The 24,300-nt window shown below is 47.5% G+C and overlaps 12 protein-coding genes across 12 annotated transcripts; 7 read left to right on the plus strand and 5 right to left on the minus strand.

Moving 5' to 3' along the window:
- Window positions 1-50: 50 nt before the first annotated feature.
- On the minus strand, window positions 51-4,858 carry FOXG_18847 (serine/threonine protein kinase; the record flags this gene model as incomplete). Its single annotated transcript, XM_018398983.1, has 8 exons — window positions 51-238; window positions 288-512; window positions 567-670; window positions 716-1,112; window positions 1,157-3,170; window positions 3,212-3,463; window positions 3,534-3,573; window positions 3,618-4,858. 8 exons carry the CDS (start codon window positions 4,856-4,858, stop codon window positions 51-53), a joined length of 4,461 nt encoding a protein of 1,486 aa, XP_018239278.1.
- A 340-nt stretch (window positions 4,859-5,198) lies between these two features.
- On the plus strand, window positions 5,199-7,019 carry FOXG_04512 (uncharacterized protein; the record flags this gene model as incomplete). The annotated part of the gene is made up of 1 exon (XM_018382546.1): window positions 5,199-7,019. The coding sequence occupies one exon, from the start codon at window positions 5,199-5,201 to the stop codon at window positions 7,017-7,019; it is 1,821 nt and encodes a 606-aa protein (XP_018239279.1).
- A 293-nt stretch (window positions 7,020-7,312) lies between these two features.
- Window positions 7,313-8,568, plus strand: FOXG_04513 (uncharacterized protein; the record flags this gene model as incomplete). The annotated part of the gene is made up of 2 exons (XM_018382547.1): window positions 7,313-7,865; window positions 7,973-8,568. 2 exons carry the CDS (start codon window positions 7,313-7,315, stop codon window positions 8,566-8,568), a joined length of 1,149 nt encoding a protein of 382 aa, XP_018239280.1.
- A 128-nt stretch (window positions 8,569-8,696) lies between these two features.
- Window positions 8,697-10,202, minus strand: FOXG_04514 (uncharacterized protein; the record flags this gene model as incomplete). The annotated part of the gene is made up of 3 exons (XM_018382548.1): window positions 8,697-8,759; window positions 8,843-9,560; window positions 9,619-10,202. The coding sequence occupies 3 exons, from the start codon at window positions 10,200-10,202 to the stop codon at window positions 8,697-8,699; spliced, it is 1,365 nt and encodes a 454-aa protein (XP_018239281.1).
- Window positions 10,203-11,620: 1,418 nt separating this feature from the next.
- Window positions 11,621-12,835, minus strand: FOXG_04515 (uncharacterized protein; the record flags this gene model as incomplete). Its single annotated transcript, XM_018382549.1, has 4 exons — window positions 11,621-12,053; window positions 12,099-12,481; window positions 12,534-12,638; window positions 12,686-12,835. The coding sequence occupies 4 exons, from the start codon at window positions 12,833-12,835 to the stop codon at window positions 11,621-11,623; spliced, it is 1,071 nt and encodes a 356-aa protein (XP_018239282.1).
- A 1,053-nt stretch (window positions 12,836-13,888) lies between these two features.
- FOXG_04516 (uncharacterized protein) lies at window positions 13,889-15,144 on the plus strand. The gene is made up of 3 exons (XM_018382550.1): window positions 13,889-13,993; window positions 14,046-14,471; window positions 14,519-15,144. Exons 1-3 carry the CDS (start codon window positions 13,927-13,929, stop codon window positions 14,875-14,877), a joined length of 852 nt encoding a protein of 283 aa, XP_018239283.1. The 5' UTR covers window positions 13,889-13,926; the 3' UTR covers window positions 14,878-15,144.
- FOXG_04517 (uncharacterized protein) lies at window positions 14,872-16,346 on the minus strand. Its single transcript, XM_018382551.1, has one exon. The coding sequence runs from the start codon at window positions 16,314-16,316 to the stop codon at window positions 14,985-14,987; it is 1,332 nt and encodes a 443-aa protein (XP_018239284.1). The 5' UTR covers window positions 16,317-16,346; the 3' UTR covers window positions 14,872-14,984.
- A 151-nt stretch (window positions 16,347-16,497) lies between these two features.
- On the minus strand, window positions 16,498-17,972 carry FOXG_04518 (salicylate hydroxylase). Its single transcript, XM_018382552.1, has 3 exons — window positions 17,406-17,972; window positions 16,977-17,352; window positions 16,498-16,913 (listed from the first exon to the last, which is right to left on the minus strand). Exons 1-3 carry the CDS (start codon window positions 17,893-17,895, stop codon window positions 16,523-16,525), a joined length of 1,257 nt encoding a protein of 418 aa, XP_018239285.1. The 5' UTR covers window positions 17,896-17,972; the 3' UTR covers window positions 16,498-16,522.
- Window positions 17,973-18,401: 429 nt separating this feature from the next.
- On the plus strand, window positions 18,402-19,355 carry FOXG_04519 (uncharacterized protein). Its single transcript, XM_018382553.1, has 3 exons — window positions 18,402-18,683; window positions 18,774-18,914; window positions 18,967-19,355. The coding sequence occupies exons 1-3, from the start codon at window positions 18,537-18,539 to the stop codon at window positions 19,273-19,275; spliced, it is 597 nt and encodes a 198-aa protein (XP_018239286.1). The 5' UTR covers window positions 18,402-18,536; the 3' UTR covers window positions 19,276-19,355.
- A 672-nt stretch (window positions 19,356-20,027) lies between these two features.
- On the plus strand, window positions 20,028-21,014 carry FOXG_04520 (uncharacterized protein; the record flags this gene model as incomplete). Its single annotated transcript, XM_018382554.1, has 3 exons — window positions 20,028-20,161; window positions 20,232-20,904; window positions 20,955-21,014. 3 exons carry the CDS (start codon window positions 20,028-20,030, stop codon window positions 21,012-21,014), a joined length of 867 nt encoding a protein of 288 aa, XP_018239287.1.
- Window positions 21,015-21,354: 340 nt separating this feature from the next.
- On the plus strand, window positions 21,355-22,884 carry FOXG_04521 (uncharacterized protein; the record flags this gene model as incomplete). The annotated part of the gene is made up of 3 exons (XM_018382555.1): window positions 21,355-22,020; window positions 22,068-22,422; window positions 22,481-22,884. 3 exons carry the CDS (start codon window positions 21,355-21,357, stop codon window positions 22,522-22,524), a joined length of 1,065 nt encoding a protein of 354 aa, XP_018239288.1. The 3' UTR covers window positions 22,525-22,884.
- Window positions 22,885-23,569: 685 nt separating this feature from the next.
- FOXG_04522 (uncharacterized protein) lies at window positions 23,570-24,289 on the plus strand. The gene is made up of 3 exons (XM_018382556.1): window positions 23,570-23,918; window positions 23,965-24,050; window positions 24,098-24,289. Exons 1-3 carry the CDS (start codon window positions 23,756-23,758, stop codon window positions 24,143-24,145), a joined length of 297 nt encoding a protein of 98 aa, XP_018239289.1. The 5' UTR covers window positions 23,570-23,755; the 3' UTR covers window positions 24,146-24,289.
- Window positions 24,290-24,300: the final 11 nt, after the last annotated feature.

Raw genomic sequence — 24,300 nt, forward strand, 5'->3', positions numbered from 1 at the left:
GCGGCACTAACGGGTCTAAGAATTACCGCATCTGGAAATCCGCCACGGAATTAAGCCATCTCAAACCTAGACAAGAACTGCTCCTCAACCTCTCCAAAGAAAATATCCCACAGTGAAGAAAATTGTGCTTTCAGGCTATCGCGTTCTTCTTCGGCCCAAATGCGGCCGCTTCGGGTCCAGCGCATAGTGTCTTTTGCGTAAGGTATGGGTTGGTCGTAGGTGAGAGTCATAAACGGCCCTGTTACTCTGAGTAAGTACAGCAACGGCATTGATCGACATGCACTTACAAAGTCCGGCGGGTAACCCTAAACTCTCATAACAACGTGGTTCAGTCTCTGTCAGTCTTTTCTCGAGCCAACCGTAGAATTGACGGAGGCCTTCAACGGCAAGAGATGAGATCCGAACGGAATAGAATCGGAGGATAAAATTGTCATATTTCCATATCAGGTCCACGACTGGAACTCGGATAAGTCTTCCATCGAGGCTGGTGGTAGTGCCGACCTCGACACATCCTATTGATGTCAGAATTTGAAAGGTGTGGATTGGATGCTGAATAAATAACTCACTGTCCAAGTCGACGTCTGGTGGACCCAGCCCAAGTCTCTGTGTCGCAAGTCTCAAGAAAAGGCCGATCTTCTGAAAGTCAGGCGTGTACATGATTAATCGTGCCCTATAGCAATCAGAGGTGCTTTTATCAATATTTCGTTGAACTCACGCTACCAAAGACCCGTCCAACTCCCAATTATGCAGCGCTCCATTCTCACGCAAGAACACATAGCACGCCAACGCAGCTTTCCTAGTCGACCGTGTGGCGACTTTGTTGACTTCAGTGTCAAGCGCTGGGAGTGACTTCTCCTTGATGCCGAGTAAGGCGTGATCCAAGACTGTGTTGCCGCTGGCTACTGTGTTCCATGGAATGTTCTTGTTGGGAAAATGCCGTTGTGCATGGTCTTTGATCATTTGCAAAGCGGTCGTGTTAGACCAGTAAGCTGCGATATGTAAAGAGGTCCGACCTCTTTCATCGGCGACACGGAAGACGTCATCAAAATCTGGGTACTTCGCTAGGAGCATTCTTGTGATCTGATGACATGCAAGTTCATACGAGTCCCGAGCTTGGGAAAGTCAGCGGTGTCTTTACAAGTATATGGGCACTTACATCCTGAAAAGCCTTCGATAGCTGTCGCTAATAAGGTCTTTCCCGTTGGTGTAGTTGCATATTCTGGAAGTGGATCAAGTTTCAGAAGATATTGGATATGCTCAACCGGTACCAAGCCATCAGCAACAGCGAGTGAGACGAGATAGCCCCCGAATGTCACCCAACTACCATCTCGATGCATCTTATAGTCATGATTCAGAGAGTACTTAGCACGTAGAGTCTCTGCCAGCTTTCGTTCATCGTCATAACCCTCGACTAAAAGTTGAGCAAAGACCGTGAGCCCTGAGTTACACTGCTCCTCCAATATCCCTGTCATACTCTTCCCCTGTCGTCTCTGTGAAGGGAACTCTTCAAGTGTCTTGATAAGCTCTGGCAGGATCTTGGGGAAGTAGTGCGCTGCAAAGTGAAGCGCATTCCTCCCTCCTCTCTCCTTGGTGAGGATACCTGCACCTTGTCTGACGAAGGCCCGCACTGCCTCGATGTCTCTCCTCTCAATGGCGACATGAAGAAACAGTCTCGGTAGGTTCCACGAAGGATCATCGATGACAGTATCTGGAAAGACTTTCAGAAATGCATCGACAAAGAAACCGTATCCTCTGAAAGTGCACATCGTCAAGAAGGGATCTGTCGGTTGCTTCTTATCCACTCGTCGTCGCTCAATCAACACCGAGCGGGCGTCTTCATCAGCTAGGAGGAAAATTACAGTCTCCAACTTTCCTTTGTACCCTTTACCTCCGACGCACATACAGTAGAAGCGCGTTCTTTGGAAAAGAGCACTGAGTGCCTGAGCCTTGGCATCGCTGAGTTGACGTTGCGCTGACAACCCTAGAATCGCCACCAAGGCCTCTGAGGCAGCTAACATTCTTCGTAGGAGATCGACGTCAAGCTGTTGCGCTGCATGAGTGATTGCCGTATCGAAGTTCAAGAAGCCGTCCCATCCTTGGACCTGTCTTGTCGCATCTGCTCCATACTCCAGCAACAGCTCAGTCGCCACTCCTCGAGAATAATCCCACGCTGCAAATGTAGTGTGAAGTGGAGTTGCGCCGTTCTTCATAGGGACATTGATGTCAAGACCGGCTGATAAGGCTATGTCGAATATCTCCTCGCAGTGCTCGCGTTTGGAGAACTGGGTTAGGGAGTGAAGGATCGTAGCTCCGTGGAGACTTTCTCGAATGGTGGGGTCAGCACCGTTATCGATGAGGAGTTTTGCCATGTCGAAATGGCCGCAGTGGCAGCTTAGAAGTAATGGTACCCAGCCGTGAGTGTTGCCGTGTGCGTTGACATCAGCGCCAAGCTCAACTAGAGCATGCGCCATGACAAGATCGTTCTTAACAGTTGCGATCTGAAGCAGCATGAAACCATCCTTATTGCAGCAGTTGAGACAGTCAAGTCGAGTGACTTCCTCTTTAAACTCACCTGTCCTTTCTGGGTCTATATTTTCCTTTCCTGCATCTTTGAGGCACGCAAGACGATCAAAGTCGAATACTGGAGTGTCCATGTTTGGCTTCTCCTTCAGGAACAAAGGACTATTGCAATGGAGGAGAAACATATTAGGAAATCTGCGCTCAGTTGCGAGATATTCTTCGTACTTCTCTGGCCACTTGCGAGTCCAGGTCTTACCAAGGACCTGATTCGTTGAGAGATGCTTAGGAACTAAATGGTCAAAAAGTGTTCCTTGGGCAAGGCCGAATGTCTTGGTTCCATAAGACTCAATCTTTCTTAGTAACTCGGTTTCGCTCTCTGATGGTAAAGACGTATCGCATGCGTCGAAGATGTTTAGTATGACCGACAAGGCTTCTGAGTTCTCCATCATTGCTGCTCTCACGAGATGTTCCAGACCTTTGTTTGTTGACGGCTCGACAAGTTGTCCATTGAGATATGCCCCAGCCAGGTGAAGTGGCGCAGCAGAGTCTTGTAGATCCCCTGACTCAACGCTCTCCCTCAAATCTCGAAAGGCTTCTTCTTGGGCCACTCTGGGGATGAGAGATACGTTCAAAGTGTGCTCGAATGCAAACTGACATGTTAGTGACGCCAATCATGGAGCGTCTTACTTACATCAGGGACTTTGGCTATAGCTCCATCAAAGATCTCTTCCATCCGAGAAATGAAGCCCTCACTATCTTGAGTATCCCCGTCCGGCTTCCAGTTCTTCTTAAACTTCTTCAGACTAGCTGACTTGAGGCTGTGGTCTTCGAAACAAGTTGCGAGCATTTCCTCAAACTCTGGGTTGTTGATCTTGATGGATATGACTTCGTCGTACATTTGCCGGAGTTGGATCAACATTTCGTCTTGGTCTATTTCATTTATCTGAGAGACAATAAGCAGATATATAAGGACATGGTCGACCAGCAGGGCAGTAGACTTTGAGCCTTCTTACCAATCCTGAATGTTTCTTCTCAAGCGCAGCCAGAGCACCCCTGGAATGTCAGCATCAGATCAAAACCACGATTGGGCTACATACTTGTATCCGTCTGCTGCAGGTCGTAGATCCTTAAACCACTCCAACGGGATGGTCGCCTTTCCAGTATGAAGCTGTTGCATGAGTCCCAGAAAAAGGTAACTCTGTATCGCCGATAATGACACCCTGTCCGAGGGTGAAGGTGCGCAAGTTCCGTCGAGAAAAGCGTAAACGAACTCTTCCTGCTGCTCTGTGAGAGTTGTTTTCTCTTTGATGTTCATTACGAGTGTTGCGACAGCTGATCCTGACTGTTCTGGTGGTCTCGTCTTGATCTCTAACACTTCTCCCGGGCTCAATGACTCAAAGGGCGTGTAGCCGTTCATGAAAATGCTGGCAGTGAGCAGTCCCAGTGAGTAGATATCTGTTCTGTGAAGATCCTCCAATCTGATCGGCTCTTCTGCATCGAGCTCGGGTGCCATCCAAGGAAGACTACCGATTCTCGCCTGGAATAGATTTTCGGACTTGTAATCGTCTAGGATCACCGCATACCCAAAGTCGCAAAGTTTGGCCCGGATTGGTGGAAGACCAGTTTTGTCGAGGAGATCATGCTGGTGTTCGTCCAGGCCGGATGTGAAGACGAGCACATTCGTTGGCTTTAGATCAGCATGAACGATCCCATGAGCGTGGAGAAACTGGAGCGCGCGACCGATGTTCATGGATATTGCCAATTGGGACTTGAAGTCGACTTTGTTAGAAGAGAGATACTCCGTCAAAGTCCCTTCATCAGCAGCTTCAAGCAAGACCTGTGGCCAGAATCGTCCAACACTGGGCGACTCGCTCCACGAAATGGCTAGCATCGAAACAATAAAGTCGCATTGTCGAATCGTCTCATTTGATAGAACTCGTATCTCATTGATGGCAGCGGCAAGCTGAGGCGAGTCACTCGCGACTCCTTGAGAGGTAACAATCTTTTTAGTCACATATCGTCGAAACTTCTGGCTATCCTTCGCTTTCTGAATCCAATCGCGTACTCCGGGTGTCGCATTGATAAAGTCCTCATCTGCATCAAGACTAAGTTCTTCAGCTGATGCAAACACTGCGAATGAAGCGCCTGCACCAGCTGAAAGGATATTCATGCTGGCGATGACATTGTTCTGGGCACTGAGGATTGGGACATCGAGTGCGACGGCGACAGCCAAGAATTCGGCTTGGCCTTTGACGGCATATGTCTTATCGGGTCGGTTGATCAGTTCTGTCGCTGAGAAATCAGCGGAATATGTCGAAAATGATTGAAAGTCGCCCATTTTGACTGTACATGAAATTTGCGATCCTGCCCGCGTCTGAAGTGTGGGATGGCTTCTTATTTCACGCAGGGTTCGGAATGTAAGGTTGATTTCCTCGCTAGGCTGAAACCAGGTTGTGACATATCTCAGCCATGTCTCGATCTAGACCAATGAACTACGATATTCGCTCTCACGAGCTTACGGAATCACTGCACGAATTTCAGCTTGGGCGCCGAAAATGAGGGGTTCCGGCACTATTGATTACCTGCATTGGCTTATCAGGGTCTAGATCGCCAGTCAAACCATCAAACCTGCTTCTTTGCGCAACCTCTTCCTTTCAACCCACTTCCCCCACGCCGAAATGTCTGGCTTTGAGATACCAGCCTTTATTATCGGCCTCGGTGGTTTGATCTCAGTTTTTGAGAAGGGCTTTGAAGTATGGCGCGTTATTCGAAGAGCCGACGATTTTGGGGACGATGTTGCAGATTGGATGTGCAAGTTGGAGATGGAGTTCTTTCGATTCCAGACGTGGTGGACTGCTTTGGAGCATCTTGCGATCACGAAAAAGTCGTCGCATTCTGTTCTCAATGTTCCGCTTCAGTCTTCGCCTCTACAGGTGACGCTGGATAAGCAGTTCGGCAAACCCATTATTGATGCTGCGACTAGCGTCTTGAGACTTCTTGAGAAAATTGAGGGGATTCTCCAGCGGAACGGCGTATTGGTGGTCATGCAGGCAGAGCCGGCCGTGACGGATCATGACGGAGACCTTGGAGAGGCCACTGCGAAATCGAGACAACGGCTCAAGCGCTTCGCCAATGAACTTTTGAAGCATACACCATGGACAACTCGGATCAGACACAGCACGAGTCCATGGAGAGAAGACACTGACAAAACCGCACTCGATGATTCACTTGAGTCCATGATATACTGGAACAATACTCTCTACAGCATACTGCCTCAGAATATTCGGGACAGTATTCTCGAGCTTGGAATCGCAGGCTACGCTCTGGACTCGCCAGAAAACATTAAGGACATCGTCAACTTATCCAACAATCGCAATGGGACACTGAGCCAAAGCGCCAAGCTCATGACGATACGATGGCGCTTCAAAGACGGCTCGGATTTGAGCATGGATCTCGATGCTATCCTCCAAAAGATGGAACTCAAAGAGGCTGCATTCGAAGGTCTCGTCGCAGCAGATGTCTTTAAAGGATGTCAATACACAATATCGCAGTACGCATCTCAAGATGGTCAGATCTCGCGAGTTCTCATTGAATGGATACCTATTCCAAAAGATTTTGGTGCTTATAAACTGGCTCACTCTCGCATGGCACAGATCTCGTGGACTTTACAGCAGATTGGAACTTTCTCGGCAATACAGGCTTATCCTGCTCTTGGATTCGTCGAGTTTGGGAGCGCCAGATCTTTTGGTCTCGTGTCGACCTTACCTCGCAGCTTTACGTCCTCTACCAAGGTGTATACGCTTTACGATATGCTATCTGGTGGCCAAAAATCGGCGGCCGGTAGTAAATCAGCTTCGCGAGTGCAGCATGCTCTTCCAAGTCTGAACCAACGCCTCCAGCTTGCTTCAAAGCTGGCCATGGGATTTTACACTTTTCTCTTAACTCGATGGCATCACGAGCGGTTCAATTCTCTGCACATCGCATTTCTCACAGATGAAGGGGACGCAAAGTCGAAGACACTTGACCTTACTCAACCTATCATCGGCGGCTTCGCGATCTCACGACCAGATTCACCTACCGAACTATCCATCTCAGCATCAGTGGAGGATACAGAAGTCGTATACCTGCATCCTGATATACGCAAGCGACTGAAATCGGGATCCAAACAAAACGGTGACGAACAGCGCTTCCAGCGGGTCCACGATATCTACACTGTTGGACTATTACTTGCTGAGATTGGCTACTGGCGGCCCATTGCAAAGGTTGCTGAATCTGGGTCCAAGGGCTCGAAAGCAGACTCGATGTCCCCTGAGCAGTTCAAAGAAGCTGTTGTCAAGAAGTGTAAATCGGATCTAGCCTTCTTCGCCGGCGAGACTTACAGGGATATCACGCTGCGATGCTTACTGGCTGGTGAGTCCGGCGGGGTTCAGGCGGAGAATGATACTGCTGGATTGAACAACTTGTATTGGGACGTTGGAATAAATTTGATGACTAGTTAGACATTGTAGAGCAGAAGACTATCTCACACTGATCGTCCGTTGGATAGTGAAGATATTCAGGTGGTTGGGGAGGCAGCCGAGTCAAGTCCGACGGATCTGACAGCGAATGCATCCACTTACAGGGGCTGAGCTAGGCAGAACGCCCTCCGCCTGCACTAAAATAGGCACACGATGCATGTCTTGGCAGAAGGATTCACAGTGCTGAGATTATAAGAATCACGATGAAGATACGATAATTATCACCAACAGACAGAGTATCACACATAAACATCACAGTTTCAATTAACTATATCATGGCTTCAATCGATGCGCCTCCAATTGACTTTACCAACTTCTCATACCAACATCTTCCCTCATCATCATCAATTCGTTTACTCTCATTTATCAAAAGACCTCGCCAGCTTTCACCTCCTTCAATACTAGGTGAACCTTTACTAGAATGCATCCTCGAAACAGTCGACATCAACGAGGCCCCAGATTTCGATCTCATCTCTTCCACATGGGGGAACCCAGATAGTGCTGATCCAGGCGACATTGACGAATACGGGCCTATGCATCGCTATCCCATCGCCATCAATGGAAAGTTGATGTTTCTGCCGAAAAACATCTACGAAGCTCTCAAGATGGCTCAAAAGGTCAATGATCCCGTTGAGAAGCGCAATGAACTCTTCTTGGAGACAGAGTTGATGACAGCTGTGGAAAACAATCATCGACCAAAGGTTCAACGGCTGCTAGAACAAGGTGCTCATATCCATGCGCAGGATTGTTTCGGCAAGACAGCAATGCATCACGCAGCACAACTTGGTCATTTTGATATCATCAACATCCTTCTCGACTATGGTGCCAGTATGAAGGTAATTGACTCGCATGGTAAAACGCCAATGGACTACATCACATACACGAAGCCAAAGGACTGGGAAAATGTTGAAGAAATTGCTTATAAGATGCAAAAGACGCCAGCGAAAGAGAACTTGTTCCTATTCCGGAGGTTGTTCGGGTTGGGAGACCGATGTGGATTGATGCAATTTGTATCGATCAGAGCAATTCGGAGGAGCGATCTAATCATGGTTCTTTGATCGCGCAGATTTACTGCCGTGCTAACTCTGTCATCGCCTGGGTTGGAGTTCAGAACGACAATACTAAGCTTGCGCCAGAAGCCATCTTATCAATCCTTCGAGCTGATGGCAAAGACGTGGATGAAACCATGTCTGATGAAACTCTTTCTGTCGCAAATGCTGGATGTTCATATATCCCCTCTGATGAAGAAAAGTCCTCCATCATCGGATTTCTGAGACGATCTTGGTTTGAACGGGAAGACCTGATGCACGAGGTTGCTTTCGGGAGAGCAATTACTGTTTACTGCGGCATGGATGCGCTTCTATTTTCATCTATAATGGAATTTTTCAGACGAGAGACATATAGTGGTACATTCTTGCCTCCTGACCTTCAAGTTTGGTCTTTGCTTGGAAGTACAGGTTCGAAGAAACGAAGCTCACTGGGCTCGAGATCAAGGAGGAAGAGGATGCGGCGAGATTCGATTTCTGGATGATTTGTTGGGTTCGGTCCGCATTTTCCTACTACCGTTCCTTCTGTCATATTTCGATACTTAGCATGCTCCTATAAACAAACTTTCTATCTCATCCTGGTCTCAATCGAAAAACTGCCTGTAGCCAGGTTTTAAATCGAAAACTCGTAAGCGAAGGCTGTAGCATTTGTAGGCGGGTTGACAGAAATTACCAGCTGTGGTTCAAAATTAGCTCGACCACTAAACTAGAAAGAAGGGCACGCAGATAAGGCGGCGCTTAACAAGAGGGGCTACTCACCGTATTGGACGAATAAGTATACTTCTGCTCCCCCAGATCAAGAGGACCATCAGCCTTTCCATTCGGCCCGGCCCAGTCGAATCGATAAGTTCGGACCTTTGCCGTGCCCTTCTTGGGGAGACCTACTGCTTCCAGGCCGCTGACTTTGATGCTATACTTTGCTTGAACGGTTCTGGTGCCGGCTAGAATCTTGATTTTATGGCCTTCCTTGGTGGCAAAGACATCAAACTTCAAATCCGACGAAGCTTTCGTCAAGAGTCTCTTTCCTACCATGGCAGCATAGTACTTGTATACCTGCCACTCGCCATTGGGATAGTAGGTACCCTCTGACGTCCCGGTCGTGCTGTAGACCAAATTGCCCATCCAGTTGTGCAGATTGGATCCACTACCCCAGTTCGCGCGCAGACCTCGGATGTCGTGGCGCTCTAGTTGAGAAAGGTAGTAGACTGAGTTGGCTGGATTTTGCTCGTCGACTGCTGCATACTCATTGACATCAACTGGCTTTTCAGGAACACCGTATTGCGCCCGCAAGGTAGTAAAGTCGGGGATTGTGGTATCGGGCTCACGTTCCCAAGCACCAATCTGATGCCAAGAGAAATGATCAGGGACTGTCTTGTTGCCCGCTACTGACTGTAACCAGGTATGCCATTTATCATCGGACAGAATGGGAGAATGTGCCATGGCTGGGCCGCTGAGAAGGGTTCCTGGAAGTGCTTTTCTAATTTTGACCCAGTCAGCTCTCTGAAGAGCCATATGCATTAGTGTTTATGACTTACCGAAGTAGCTCTGTCGCCCGATTGTAATACTCCAGAAACTGAGGCCACGAGCGATCCCAGAAGATATCAATATCCGGCTCGTTCCAAACGTCAATCACAAGACCTTCCAACATGTTATGAGACTTCAAGTCAGATACGAGCTGATTCCAGAATAATTCCATCTCTGTCCAATTACCATTATCACCAGGAAACGGAGAGCTTGATCCCTGTCCGCCATCTGCACCCCAAAGGTCGTGAGGCAACAAGATAAACTCGGCGTTGTAATTGCGCGTGGTGTGGTAGTTGGATAGAGTTGAGTTGAAGCGGCCGAGGTACCCTTCATAGCCTCCTCGAGCCCAACCTAACGATGGGATCTGAGCACCGCCGCCGCGATTTACGTTGAACTTGATGCCAGTCACCAAGTAATCTGGGATCGAGGTGTCGACGCTTGTTCCGTTATCAGGCCAGCCGTAGATGAAACCTGATCCGAGAGCCTGTGCTGGTCCATGGTTCTTGGCGAGGTCGACAATTGCTGTGCCTTGTGCCTGTGCAGCGACGTTGGTGACTAGAGCCAGCACCACAGTGGTGACAGTGGCGGGCTGCATCTTGGACAAGATCATTTCCCAGAGTGATATTCTCAGTCGGAACAAATCAGCTCTAATCTATTGTCCATCTCACTTTTTGCCATCTAGGGCAGGCTACGGGGTACTTATCAGTTTTCTAGTCTTGGCTGTATGTTCTTACAAGATGGCACGATTTCCCCACCGCGATGTAGATCCCCCGCAGGAGTTCCTAAACAGGTAATCTCATGGTTGGGAGCAGTAGAATAAACTACCCCGAGAGTTTGCCCCGGTGGGACAGGCTAAACGCATCATGTAAGTTTGAAAGTATTATGTCTAAGATGTAATGTCTTGGCCAACCGCGGAAGCCTTCAACTAGGGATACTACGTCTATTCAAGCCTGATTGGATCAGACTATTTATGTCGATTTGGTTAGTGTACGCCAACTTTCTGCTCTGAATCGGACTTCCTATGTAAAGCCGTTATGATCTGGATATCAGTGAATGTCAATATGCTGCAAGTATTTTGACTGCCGCTTTCCTGCTTGTCAAAGGGAAAACAGTATCACGCCACTGGCGATTATAAAGGTCTGCCAAAATTTATCCGGCTAAAGAGCAAGGTAATTTTCAACAGAAATCAGGTTGCTTAGGAAAATGGCCTTGCTCTTCAGAAATGCCGCGTCAGATGCTTATGTATCGACTGGGATTCCCCGCATGATCTACTGTATGCCGTGCATGCGCACCTATTGTAAACCCTGCTCTAGAGACGCGGGATGAGCATTGAACCGGAACAATTAATAGGGTTCAAGATTGAACTCAAATACCGATTTGCTATTGGCAAAATATAGTCAAGGCTTCTTACTTGCTCATTGGAATTAAATCAATAAATTTAGCAATCATGGCTCTCCTAATTATCAGATGGTGCAAAACTGCTCCAACTAGCCTCTCCCAATGCCACAGTTAGTCCCATGCTACAAGCATCCAGCTAACAGGCCAGGCCTTCGAATTTTAATTGCTTCTTAAAGTAGATACAATTATATCAAATATATTCCATTACTCAAATTTTATTCTAGCATTCCTTTAACTCAGTAATGAATTATCTAAGTTTAATTTTGTGCATGATGGAGATCCTGCAGGGTAGCAAGCAGGGATACAAAGAAGTCAACCTATAGAAAGCTACTTATCTCTCTAAATCAAGTAGCCCGTTTCATCCGCCTCACTTAACAATCTCGCTTAATTTTCTAAATTTCACTCTATTAATAAACATCAACTCTCTATTGGCCTCTTAGATAGGTTTATTGTACTCTTTGCAGGAAGTAGGCCTATACAGTATTGGCTGTATGGCAGAACAACAGAATGAAGTGGCGTTATGCTCGGCTCGCTTTGCGCAATTGCAAACAAATAGATAGAATATTTATACATGTAAAAGTAATTATTGCACTTATCTGAAAGCTATTCTAAACTCTATGTTTGTTCGGTCGTCATTACAACCCGCGTCTGCTTCAAGATGTACTTCTGACTATCCCCATCATCAATACTCTGCCTAACCTTGTCATCATTGCCAAAACCCACTCGTGTTGTCATTCCCGATCGAAAGTCATTCAACTCTAAGCTTGACTTTTGGTTCTCAGAAACAATCCGGGTATGCTTATTTCCCGAGATATGAGGTGGGTTCATTCGACTCGAGATTCCGTTCGAGCCAGTGTTGCTGGCGTAGGTGCTGCGGAACACGGGGAGGTTGAGAAGTGGACGAAGGGCAGGCATCGAGCCGGCGATGATTCCGATGCCCTCTTCCACAATAGACCATAGGCCGATTGCGCCGGTGCTGTACATGAATTCTTCGGGGTTGTTGTAGAGTGTGAGATAGCCGAGTCGGACAACGGTTGCGCAACTGGCACTGCAAGATGTTAGCGTTGCCACCAAGATCACATGTCTGACTTACAAAGCACCAAGTCCAAGCATAACAATGACCGGAAGCTTCACCCTATTCTTCATCTGGATATTCCACAGCAAAAGGCCGGGAAGGATAGCCAGCGTCCAATCTACGATGATCGAAACAGCAGAAAAGAAGAACCCAACGCTGCTGTTAAGCTTCGTATTGCAGTAGCCGTGTGTCGTTTCTCCCCAAAGTGTTGTGATCGGATGGCAAACGTTCGCTGTAGCAAGGATAAAGATTATCGCGGTAATAACAGTCATGGCGATGAGACCCCAGAGGGTCCAGACGAAACGACGGCGCGCATCACAGATTCGCAGCATGGTGACGCAAATGCTGGCTTTGATCGGGACGGAGCAGGCGGAGTAGAAGAATTGGGCGATGAAGAAGAGCTGCGACGTGATACATTAGCGATTGCACCATGACTGCTGGAAAGGTATGTACCTTTGTTCCCATCATAACATCCTTTGCTTCAATAGCATCTCTATGCTGACCTGCTCCGTGGAAACAGCACGTAATAACCAGCGCTGCCGTGACCGTATACAGCATCTGTCTCTCGTCAGCCAGAGTCTCCCCAAACCAGCCAAAATGCGTACCAAACCCGCAAACATCAGCCAGTCATCCAAGCCAAGATTGTTTTTCCATTTTCGAACTCCAAGGCGCGCGCTGAGAAAGATCCACGATAGCGTGAGCATCACAATAGTGATCCATAGAAGGGGTACGCCCTCACCGGCTACTCGAGCCATGTTGGTGATTCAAGGCGAACGATAAAAAAGACAATAAACAAAGGAACAAACAACAAGGTCAGGGACGATTTCAAGATCTGTATCTGCCAGATTTAATATCAAACGGCATAACCAACGTCCTGGAAATTTTGGGCCGGTACCCATGCTACTAGCCCCTCTGGGTACCGGGAAGACCGGCATACGCTGCATGCAACTCTGGCATGACATAAACAGTCCGACAAGGCCCACTAGAATATTCCTTGTACCTGTTCAGTTATTTCTCGCGTTGCTTTCCGAGGCTCGTTCATTTTCGTATACCCCAGCTAGCGTACCGGTTCAAACATAGGGGCCTATTAGCAAACGGGTCCCAACAGTAAACTAAGTGATGACGAACTCGAATCAACGGCTGTCTCAAAAGTTTTAGTTCAATAATTGCGGAGCATTTTGGCCGTGAATGACTCCGAGACTATAATATTGGCTGCTTTTCTTGGAACGTCCACTTTATCCCCAGGCGGCCCGAGGGTTCTAGTGCCCTTCGTCAGCCTCATATTAGATTGTGTTTTGGTCTGGCGGATGATCTACTGGTGTCCGAAGCCAAGATATAGTCATGTTCAAAGCGTAAATACGGAAGAACAGAAAAATATAGGCACGTGAAGACATCTCTTGTTCTGGATGTCTCGCTCGTATTGGTTTGTTACATCAGTGCCGATCAGATCCTTCTGCAGAGATCCATTTCCGACAGAAACAACACCCCGGGCGACTTTCTCCGGTTATTTCACTAGAAGAACCAGTGGCAAATGAGCGTTACAAAACACGTGATCGCTTACATGCCCAGCAAATATGGATCCCAGCATGGATGTAAGATCTAGTCCTCGACTAGACTCGGGACTACAGAACAGAAACAATAGTTTACCCACCAACAGTTAATGCAAGATGAGAACTCGTACGACATGCGGGAGTTGCTGTGGATTCCCCGGTTCCACCAAGGACCCTGAATCGGTGTGGACGAATGCCAATGTAACTTTTCGTATTTTAGTCAGGGCCACTGCTGCTACCATCGAGTTTCTTCTCACCGCGTCTTTCTGCTTCTTCACGTTTCAAGAGAAAAAAACATGGCTGAATTTATCATCGACGATCAGAAGCTGGAGGCCCTCAAGGGCAAGGTTGTCATCGTAACAGGTATGCAACCCCCTACGGACCAGCGGAATACGAGCTAATGAATCCTTGATAGGAGGATCTTCCGGTATTGGTTTATCCACTGTTGACTTGCTTTTGTCGCTTGGCGCCTCGGTAGTCAGTGGCGATGTGCAGCCTCCCCCGGAGGAGCACAAGGGATCATTTACCTTTGTCAAGACCGATGTTTCAGTCTGGGGTGATTTGATTGCTCTTTTCAAGAAGGCTAAGGAGGTTTATGGTCGTATTGACCATGTTTTCGCGAATGCTGGTATTGGACCGAGAACGGATTACTTGGCCACTGAGGTCGATGAGAATGGTGACTTGAAGGAGCCTTCACACCAACTCCTTGACATTAGCTTGAAGGGAGTCATCAACACTTCGACACTAGCTATCAACTATCTGAGACAACAACCTGAGGGAGGTAGCATTCTCATCAGTGGCTCGACAACTGGTCTGCAACGTGTCAGAGCTGTGGATTACTGTAAGTTACCAAATCGCTACGTCATTGTGTTTTACTAACATCCCTAGCCACCGCAAAACATGGTGTCCTCGGTTGGGGACGCGGTCTCGTCCCCCTGCTCGCCGCTGCTCAACTTCCTATCCGCGTTAATACACTAGCACCTAGCTGGACAGACAGCAGTGTCTTGCCGTCGCTGAAGGCTCTTCTTGACGCCATCAACGTTGAGCTTCAGCCTGCTTCTGTTGTCGCTCGTTGCGCCGCTTTCCTTATGGCTGATTCTTCAAAGAATGGACAGCTTGTGCATATTGAGCGTGGCAAATACGCTGAGATTGATGAGGCTGTTTTGTTGCCGACTTTTGGAAAGATTAAGAGCGATGATTATCCGTGGGAGGACGATGTTTTGGACCGTCTCTCAAAGCTTGGTTAGAGTATGTCGTGGTTGCTTTGGTTATTGTAAAGCATGCTGAATCAATTTATTACACCGAAAGCGGCCACAGTTGCCAACTATGGAAAGTGAATTAAGCTCAAGAATCCTCAGATCTTGCCTTGTTTCCGGTATTCATCCACCCGATTCAAGATTTCTTGGCAATCGCCCCAGATTCTGCGCCGATTCTGTAGTCCAAGCAATGTTTTCCAGTTCTTCGACACCTCCACTTGAACACGTAGCCAGTCTGTTTCACCTTTGCTGAGTAACTTGACTGGATGAGGAGTTGTCCTAATGCTACCTCCGCGTTCGATCTCTTGCTCGATTTCTGCTTGAGTTGTTGTTGCCCAGAAAGAGATAAGCAGTGACGACCATGCCTCGTATAACCAAGGAGTGTCTCGAACTGTTAACTCGTACAATACAGGGTTCGGCAGATGCAGAAATATGCGAGACGTGAGTCGGAGGTTGGCAAGGTCTTTGAAACTGAGATGAATGAGAATCTCACGGATCATTTCGCTAGGGAGCTTTGAGAATGGGTCGGAAGGGGCTGGCTTCGTTGATATCGTAGTTCCAGAAAGGCTAGACTCATTCACAAGGGTATGTTCCACGCTCTGTGTCGACTGCAGGAGATCGTCCAATCCAGGAACGAAGCAAGGGTTGGCCACTAGGAATTCCCCTCCACGTTCATGACTCCACCACTGTTGCTCAGCTTCTTTAACAGCAGGATGACGAGGAAAATGTTCGAAATCTTCGTACTTCGGTTCAAGACGCCACCATTGCATCAAACACCCAACATCCACAGTTCCATACCGATATAAAGAGGCTCTCTTGAATATCTCAAAGCAGGTCGGATGAAAGGGCATACAGTACTCGTCCGCCTCTTGAGCATCCCAAATAATGTTCTCAGCTCTGACATCGCTCGTGTCATGACGCGGGGGAGAAACAAACGGCCAACCCATATCTCTACTGGGCATGTCGTCAGACAAACCGCTCAGGAAGAAGTTGCCCGAAGTTTCAAAGTCTTGGTCGTTTGCCTCGGGCTGCCAATTGTCGCCTTTTGGTACAAGGCACTGAGATGTTTGACAGTGGTTCATAGCCTGTGCAGGGATGTGGTTTCCGTTGTAGGCTCCGTTGTACTCGCACTCTAGTCCAGCGATGTGTTCCCATTCATCATCCGGAGTGTCTGACGTCCATCCGTCATCGGATGAATCTTCTGGGTCGATTTTGGGTGGGATATATTTAACTGGTTCAGAGGACGCAGTTCCGGGTTCTTGACCCCCATCTCTCTTCACGTAGTAGCATCCCCACCGGCCGTGACTGTTGTCGGGGTTGATCGCAAGGATTTGACCCCAGGCTGCGCTTCGAGGTTCTTTGTCTGTTCGAGAGCGGCTGATGTTGAAACTGACGCCACAAATATGGCAGAGAACTTCAGAGTAGCCCATAATGCCTTAACGCTATAGATTCAATAACTTCAAGATGCTGTGAGCTGACAGATTACGACACAACGATGAATGGCGTTTTAAAGACCGCTAGTGCTGATTCTAGGCAGCAAGCCCCATCTTTCGCTCGGCAGCCTTAGCGCATTATTAGTGGATAGCGTCGTGAAATGATAAAGAGACGTTGCCAATAAACTGTATTATTGTTAGGGCTATTTATTTCTACAAATAGCTGCAGCCTCTTTCGCAGCCTTGAGCTCCTCAATAATACCACCATAGGTCCAATTTATCTTCTCAAACATATACACCTCTTCGGCAGTCCTCTTGTTCTTGGCCTTTCTAGTATTATTCTGGATCTGGCTTGCGCGCGGCCGGCGGACAGAATCAAAGTCTTGAAGCAGCTCAGGAACATGCTCGCTGGCGATACCTTGTTGGAGGAACAGCCGAAACCCCTCTGCGTCTTCCACGGCCTGTGTTCCGCCCTGTCCTTGGTGAGGCGTCATAGCATGGGCCGCATCGCCAATCAAAACTGTTCGACCACGAATGTAGGTCGGTAACGGGTCCTGGTCTCGAAGCTGCCAGAGTTTAATGTTCTTTGCGATCCTGTAATTCAAGTCAATCAACGCCTCTACAGCATGAGATGGAATGTCAAAGAGTAGATCCTACCGAAAATAATCGTGCACCCAAGAGGGGAAGTCTGAAAATAGCGACATAAGTTCCTTCTTATCCCCGGAAGCCGTCCAAGACTCTGTTGTTTTCTCCTTCAGGCTACTATCTGGAACAATGCATACAAAGTTAAGAAGTTCAAAGTTCCTGCAGGGATACATAACAACAGATCGCATGGTGTTGTCGAAAGAGTACACCATAGACAAGCATGTAGGCTTATCACGTTGCAAAATATCTGGTAGTTGCTCTAGAGCTGCTTTAATGTCGTGAAGCTCCAAAGTGAAACGAAAGGCTGATAGACCAGATGGCCTAGCTGTCTGGAACACAGCATCGCCGATTACGTATGGCCTCACCATGGACTTGATGCCATCCGCAGCTGTTGCGCGTCATCGGTTAACCGGTCGCTTAGGCCATGCTTGAACAACTTACCAATCACAAGATCTGCTTTGACCTGTTCACCCGATGCCAGTGTGATTTGACCCTCTTCTGGATCGATGTCGATAACCTTCTGATCCCAAAGCACCTCAGCCGGTCTCCCTGCTATACCCGAAACGCCAGTATCCTCAGTCGCCAACCGAAGAAACTCCCCTCTCAAGTCTGCTCGATGTTGAAAGAGCCAGTCAGCGCCATATTTATCCACATAGTTGTTATTCTCATTCAACTGGAGATGGCCCTCCTTTGTAAAGACCTTGGTAGCCGCAACAGGAAGTGATCCAGCCCTGGAACGGTCGAAACCAAGGGTGTCGAGGATCCGAACACCATTTGGCCCAACGTTGATAGCGGCACCAACCTCGATTGGCGAAGATGACCGCTCGTATACTTTGACGTTGTGCTTTTCGCGTAGTACTCGGGCGGCTAACAACCCGGCGAGCCCGGCGCCAATGATAACCACGTCAAGGGAACTGTCCTGCTTAGCCATGATCAAGGTTTGTTTTAACTTGAGGGGAGTTGAATTGATTTGACTTGTTACTTTTGTTTAACATTTTGAAATGCTACTATGCTCCTATAATATGCCCGTTTTCGAATTGTGGCTCTCCACGCTTCGTCTTCTTTGAGCCCGCATTCCTCCTCCACATGCCGACGCCGAGGCTGCCGTCCCGTACTCTCCACATCCCTACACCTCATGGCGTTCTTTTTCTCTCTGAATTACTAGATTAGCAACCCGAAAGTCTATTTTTATTGGTAGTATGAACCCGAAATACATACGAGATGTCCGTCTCGATATATCGCATCACCCCCAGTCTTGATAGTCAAAGTGATTCCTCCGACTCTATTTGGACCAAAGATTTATTTTTCATCCCCACACTATCCGTCATGGCAAAGCGGTTTGTTCTCCCGGCTCCCTTTGGACGCCTGCAGCTAGAGAAGTATGATCCCCCTGGTCCTGGGCCTTCTCAAATCCAAGTCAAAATATTAGCAACGTCGCTTAACCACTTAGACTAAAAGAAGATCAAAAAGAATTTATTTATTCCTTCTTTCCCCCATGGTATACGTAGCCTCAACTGTGCTTTCTACAAATGCCTTTTCGATGAGTCTCTCTAACTTTATCTAGTCATCGGCATGGATATAGTTGGGCATGTTATTGACCCTGGAGAGTCCCAACGGTTCCAAAAGGGTGACCTCATTATGAGCATTGGAACGGTTGGTTACAGCGACGGATGTTCCTACCAGAGTCATGCATTGGTACAGGTGGTAAATTGCTGTAAGGTCAGTACAAACCACGGCTTATTTCGCAAACCGTATGAGAACGAGAGGTTCATAGAGCACTGAAGACAACAAGGCTAACCATGCATCTAGATCGAATCTGAGATACCGGTGCTTGGATTATCTACCCTTCCATTCAGTCTCTGTACGGCTGCTTGTGGCCTGTACCTTGAAATGGGTTTAGCGAAAGTCGCCAACAGAAGTGACGTTGCTGCTACCCACGTGCTTATCTGGGTAAGTATCTGTAGTTTTCTGCCTCTGGCTGCAAAGACTAACTATTCAATAGGGTGCCAATGGAGGGGTAGGCAAGCTTGCTAAAATCTCTGGCTACAGTGTAGCTGCAGTTACATCAAGTAATGAAACTACAGCTCAGGCGCAAACCAGAGGTGCCGACTATGTCTTTTCTAGGTCAGATCCAGACCTAATCGCCAAGATAAAGTCTGTTGCGCCTGATCAACGTCTCGCGTTTGATACGGTTGTTACTGAGGAAACCATCTCAAAGATTGTGGACTGTTGTAAGAAGCCGATAACAGTGGCTACTGCTATCAAGTACACGGGAGCGCCTATTGATGGCGTACAACTCAAGCCAGTGTAGAGTGGTGAGATAATGGGAAAGACAATGACGGGCCAGCCCTCTGCGGCCGGTGTTGAGCTTGGTTGTTGGCTTTGGGGGGGCCTCGATAACTGGTTGGGTAATGGCCAGATCAAACCTTTAGAGTATGAAGCTCTCAATGGACTCCAAGAAGTTCAAGAAGGGCTGGATAGATTAGAAAGTGGAAGTGTACATAAGAAGTTGGTGACCTATGTCACTTAACTCTTATCTTGGATTTACAGGTTCTTAAATTAAGCTATTCTTCTCATATCCTGTACAGTTAAACCTTCTGTCCCAATGCTCAACTTCGGTACAATCTTTTAGCTCTATTCAATTCATCAGATGTGCTGTAGCTATTCACCTAGCCTGGACTTTTTGCTACCCTCTAATGTAGGGCCCGTGATGCCATCAGCTCGTTGGCCAACAATGATCGGCTCCACGTTGTTATTTATGCACCTAAATGAGATTATTGCTTCATGGTTGCCCGACCCCTCTTTCACCGCTCTTATAATTCGTTTGTCGGCTCCACATTGTAGATCTTGTGTCAGTATCCATGTACATCCGCCTCAGCCGAAGCCAGCTGAAGCCTTGGCTGTGAGTAATTACATAAAACTAGCTCGTAAAAGCTCCTCTTCAACCTCTTCCTGCAACTGAGCTACATTGATTGCACTTATATAATAGCTTGGCAATCACCCACCATCATACCGAATCATCAATCTCACCTGATTTACAACCTAAAGACCGGTGCTCACACCATGATGCCCCATATCAAACAAATTGCTACTGGCAGGCGTAAGCCTAATATGACACGTAAAGAGTTCTTTGATCATCGATTCCGTATCCACGGAAGTATCTCTGATGCTATAGAGGATAAGGACCAGAAACCTTAGTATGTCGACTCCCCACTGACCCACATGGCAATTCCTGGAGTTGGATGATATTGCTAAGCTCATACGTAGTAAGTACATCCAGACCCAGGTCTTTGACTCGGCCTTTGGGTCGCGCCCTGGTGGTCCCTTGAACGCCAATCACAACTGGGTTGGAAGAGACGATACCACAGAACTCTTCTTTCGAGATTGGGACCATGTCCATAAATGCTTTTCTAGCGACTATGTGAAAACAACTATCGCATCAGATGGACCTTTATTTGCAGATTTCGAAACAAGTGTTGTTCTCATGGCATATGAGAAGACAATTCCACTGCAAACCGCGGCTGCTAGAAAGCGAGCTGAGGCTGTAACGGGCGCTATGGATTCCGGCGACTCTACTGTTGCCATGTATTTCATATCTGCTCCAGATGGCAAGAAGGACGGAGAGAGCCTGGAGCACACGATAACCCCTCGTCTAGTTGACGCAATCAACGCTTGCTGCCAGAACCAAGCTTGCGGACTGATCTGCAACGTCGGTGCTGTTTCTGATCAGTTCGACTTGAACTCTTATTTTGGCGGCGCAAACATGCCGCAATACGCACTCGTTTACAAAATATTTCTTACTGGCCCTGAGTCTGTTCCGCTGGTAAGGAAGGCGCAGGCACAGTTTGAGAAGGATGCTCAGTCCATTATCGATTTACACAAATCTTTCATCTTGTTTTCACAAGAGGCCCTTGTTATGGATGTCAAAAAGGGCGTAAGGGTAAGTTGTGTCGAATGTGGCTAGGGAACTTTACTAACAATTGCTTGTAGTTCAGCCGCAATCGTCAGCCAGTCTTTAAAGACTTGCCTGGCTCATCTCATCTTGATTAAGCAGAACATAGTTTTCAAATAGAATCATTTCTTAGTCCTCTATCATTCACATGATATTATCACTTAACCTTATGCCTAGCTGCAAAACCATCAATGCGAGCTCGCAGCCCTAGCATAGAGAGGTTGTCAGTGGCGCGTGACGATTGGTCCAATCGACAGACCTTTCAACACTGCATAATCTCCGACGTCTCATTGGAGGGTTCTTGGTGGCTTGCGGCTGAAGATTGAAAGGCCAATTCATTTTCAATCCTCGTTACGCGGGGTTCGTTCTCGCGACCTGCTTAGATAATTATTGAAGTCAAGCAAAACATCCATAGTTACTCGGCTGTCGCAATTAAACATGGCGCTACCTGTTGACGATACCGCTGATACGCCTGTGTCCCTGTCACAGCCAGCACCTGCCGGTCCTATCCCTACTACAGCCTGGCATGCATACTTCTCATACGGCATAGGACATCTAGACTACAGTGGCCTTCTAGAGCAGCGAAATCCGTGCATCAGATCACTTCGACATCAGCGGACTGTTAAGAACAAGTTCTTCTTAAAGGCTCCAGCAGCCGGGGGAATGCCGCAATTGAGCTCCAACTATGAGATCACAGAAAGCGCAACATTTCCTTATCCAAAGGCTTATCAAGAAGTGATGTTTCCACTGAACCCGATCCCGCGACGTGATGAGGAGCATGGAGCTGCAGATGGTGAAACCTCACCTACGCAGCATGATCCAAGACAGGCGCAAGCGGAAAGGATCGAGTGGAAGACGAGCTTTTCAACGCCTGTTTTCGGCGTCACACGCACCTCAGCTATTGAGTTTGAGTCACGGATCCAACCAACATACATCGTGTTGGGTTTATTCCTCCGCGGCTATCCTAATCCGAAAGAAAGAGTTGTCTTTGTCGATAAGCCTGACCAACTTTTCTCCAAGCTTCGCTGGGCGACATTCCGACTACGTGGAATGAGAGGGACTCTTCTCTCACTAAAACATCTAAAAGGTTTCAGACTTTACAAGGTTTGTCCTCATTGTTTGCCAGCTTCCAACTCATGCTGATGAATCAGTGCGATGCAGACACTGGAACACATAAACGCATCAACCTAGATGATAACGGTGTTGGCGACTTGCAGCTATTGATGGCTACCTACAGAAGATGGCATGTTCCTCGACATATCTCCTTAGCTTGGTCAGACTGGATCCATTGCACCCTCAATAATAAGAGACTTGATGTACTCGAAGGCGAATATGGTATTGAGCTGGTTCTAGACTGGTCAGTTACACGCATCTCGATCGTAGTACTCGTTCCAGTCTTGCTAAGCTTGGCCATTGGTATTTGGCTCAACTCAAAGGCGTGGACAGACCTGGCTACCATACAGACTGCGTGGGGAACAGCTTCGTATATCGTCACTGCTGGCGCTTGTAAGTCTTGAATGATAGGAATGATTTAATATGGAATCAGAGAGCTAACATTCAGCAGTGCTTGCAGCAATGTTGGGCTTTTTAGACATTGCGGATAAATAGCCGAGAACCTGGTTTGTTTTTATCACATGTCGCGAACAAGACAGCCACTATGTTTTCAGCTCATGCAGCCATTTCCACAACGGCAGATTAAGAATCAGGCTCCAGACTTTCGACATGTCTGGTGAATTGTGCGATGACGGAGGTGAAAGGCTGCGGTTTCAGCTGAGGAAAGCAAGGAACTCGATGCATCAAGATCGAAAGAAGCTGAGATATGGGGTCAGGTATCACTGATTAAACGGGAAAGATTTACGTCAGGATTCCAGAAACAGATTGTCTTGCGAGGAGTCGTGCTCTTGTATGGGACTTTCCTTGGTTTCTCTCTCAATTGATAAGGATACCCAAGCGATAGGTACGGTGCCTCTTGAATCATCATGATAGTTGATGTCATTATCTGGTTTAGGAGGCTTAATCCGCCTTATAAGTCAAGCCACCTATATAATCTGATCGGATATAAGTTTCGGATATCTGATGTTAATCAAGTTTATGCTCATTTACCAGGGTCGGAACCCGGATCAAGTCATCGGCGTGTAGGTCCACTTTCTGCAGGAACAGTATGAGAAACAATCTGCACATTCATGATTTGCCACGTCGTTATGTCAGCCCCAACAAACTCCAAGCTGAAGAAGCTGATAGGAAGACCAAAACGACGATCAATAACGGTCTTGGAGCTTTACCGTACACCAATGAGGCCTCACAGGAACCAACCCGACCAATTACTTTCTTCTAACAGGTCATGACATCGGCCCAGCAACCAACTTGTTTCCAAATTCGCCTCAAATTAGCCTTCTAAAATTAACGGTTAATGGTTGGTGTGATCGTTTCGGCAGTCGGCTATTCCTTTGAGTGTTTCCTCCGACGGTCCAGCGAATCAGCATGGCCAATTGATCGAGCGATCGTCGCGACACGTTTATGCGTTAGATCCCTGCAGAGCTGTAAACCACCTGGCCGTTGTAACGCTACAACAGGTTTCAAGTCAATATATAGATGATATAGGCCAGGGATATCGCCATCGGAAACGTCAACGGCTTTAAACGTGGTATTCATTGGAGATTTGTTGTAAGATAATGACGTTGAGGCTATTTAGTTTACTGACGATGATCTTAATGACTTATGGGATCAATATTTTGGATTTTGTATAAATATGGGGATTGTTGGAGAATCAGTTTGAAATCTGCATCCACATTCCCAAGCTTCGTATCATTCTATCATCTACTCATTCACTCAATTCATCATGCAGTTCTCACTCGCTATCGTTACCCTCCTGGCTACTGCCGTCTCTGCTCTCCCCACTGAGGAGAAGCGCCAGGCTTATATCCCTTGCTCTGGTCTCTACGGCACTTCTCAATGCTGTGCTACTGATGTTCTTGGAGTTGCCGACCTCGACTGCGGAAACCGTAAGTTCAAGAATGTCCTCAGCAAGGCTCAGTCTAACATAGATAGCTCCCTCCACCCCTGCCAACGCCACTGACTTCAGTGCTGTTTGCTCCGCCATTGGCCAGCGAGCTCGATGCTGTGTCCTGCCTATTGTAAGCCTGACCTATCGACTTACTTAACTCATTACTGACCATTGCAGCTTGACCAAGGCATCCTCTGCAACACTCCTACTGGTGTCCAGGACTAAGGGATGATGGCTTCTCCCTTTCTAATTCTAATATGCGAATACGAGATAGATGGATTATGATATGACTAGTGTCGGGAGTGACTGGATCGTTTCCTTTTCTATTATGTTCATACATACTTAGTGAATCAACTTTAGCTCAAACTGTCCGCCTTTTC

This window comes from Fusarium oxysporum, chromosome 4 (genome assembly GCF_000149955.1).
Source record: "Fusarium oxysporum f. sp. lycopersici 4287 chromosome 4, whole genome shotgun sequence".
Lineage (NCBI taxonomy): Eukaryota > Fungi > Ascomycota > Sordariomycetes > Hypocreales > Nectriaceae > Fusarium > Fusarium oxysporum.

Coding starts and splice junctions, on each gene's coding strand:
- FOXG_04516 (XM_018382550.1), top strand. CDS start 13,927: ATGGCTGAATTTATCATCGACGATCAGAAGCTGGAGGCCCTCAAGGGC. Junction 13,994..14,045: donor CAAGGTTGTCATCGTAACAG/GTATGCAACCCC, acceptor AATCCTTGATAG/GAGGATCTTCCGGTATTGGT. Junction 14,472..14,518: donor TGTCAGAGCTGTGGATTACT/GTAAGTTACCAA, acceptor TAACATCCCTAG/CCACCGCAAAACATGGTGTC.
- FOXG_04517 (XM_018382551.1), bottom strand. CDS start 16,316: ATGGGCTACTCTGAAGTTCTCTGCCATATTTGTGGCGTCAGTTTCAAC.
- FOXG_04518 (XM_018382552.1), bottom strand. CDS start 17,895: ATGGCTAAGCAGGACAGTTCCCTTGACGTGGTTATCATTGGCGCCGGG. Junction 17,353..17,405: donor CAAAGCAGATCTTGTGATTG/GTAAGTTGTTCA, acceptor GACGCGCAACAG/CTGCGGATGGCATCAAGTCC. Junction 16,914..16,976: donor TGGGTGCACGATTATTTTCG/GTAGGATCTACT, acceptor CTTGAATTACAG/GATCGCAAAGAACATTAAAC.
- FOXG_04519 (XM_018382553.1), top strand. CDS start 18,537: ATGGATATAGTTGGGCATGTTATTGACCCTGGAGAGTCCCAACGGTTC. Junction 18,684..18,773: donor AGGTGGTAAATTGCTGTAAG/GTCAGTACAAAC, acceptor CCATGCATCTAG/ATCGAATCTGAGATACCGGT. Junction 18,915..18,966: donor CTACCCACGTGCTTATCTGG/GTAAGTATCTGT, acceptor ACTATTCAATAG/GGTGCCAATGGAGGGGTAGG.
- FOXG_04522 (XM_018382556.1), top strand. CDS start 23,756: ATGCAGTTCTCACTCGCTATCGTTACCCTCCTGGCTACTGCCGTCTCT. Junction 23,919..23,964: donor CGACCTCGACTGCGGAAACC/GTAAGTTCAAGA, acceptor TAACATAGATAG/CTCCCTCCACCCCTGCCAAC. Junction 24,051..24,097: donor GATGCTGTGTCCTGCCTATT/GTAAGCCTGACC, acceptor TGACCATTGCAG/CTTGACCAAGGCATCCTCTG.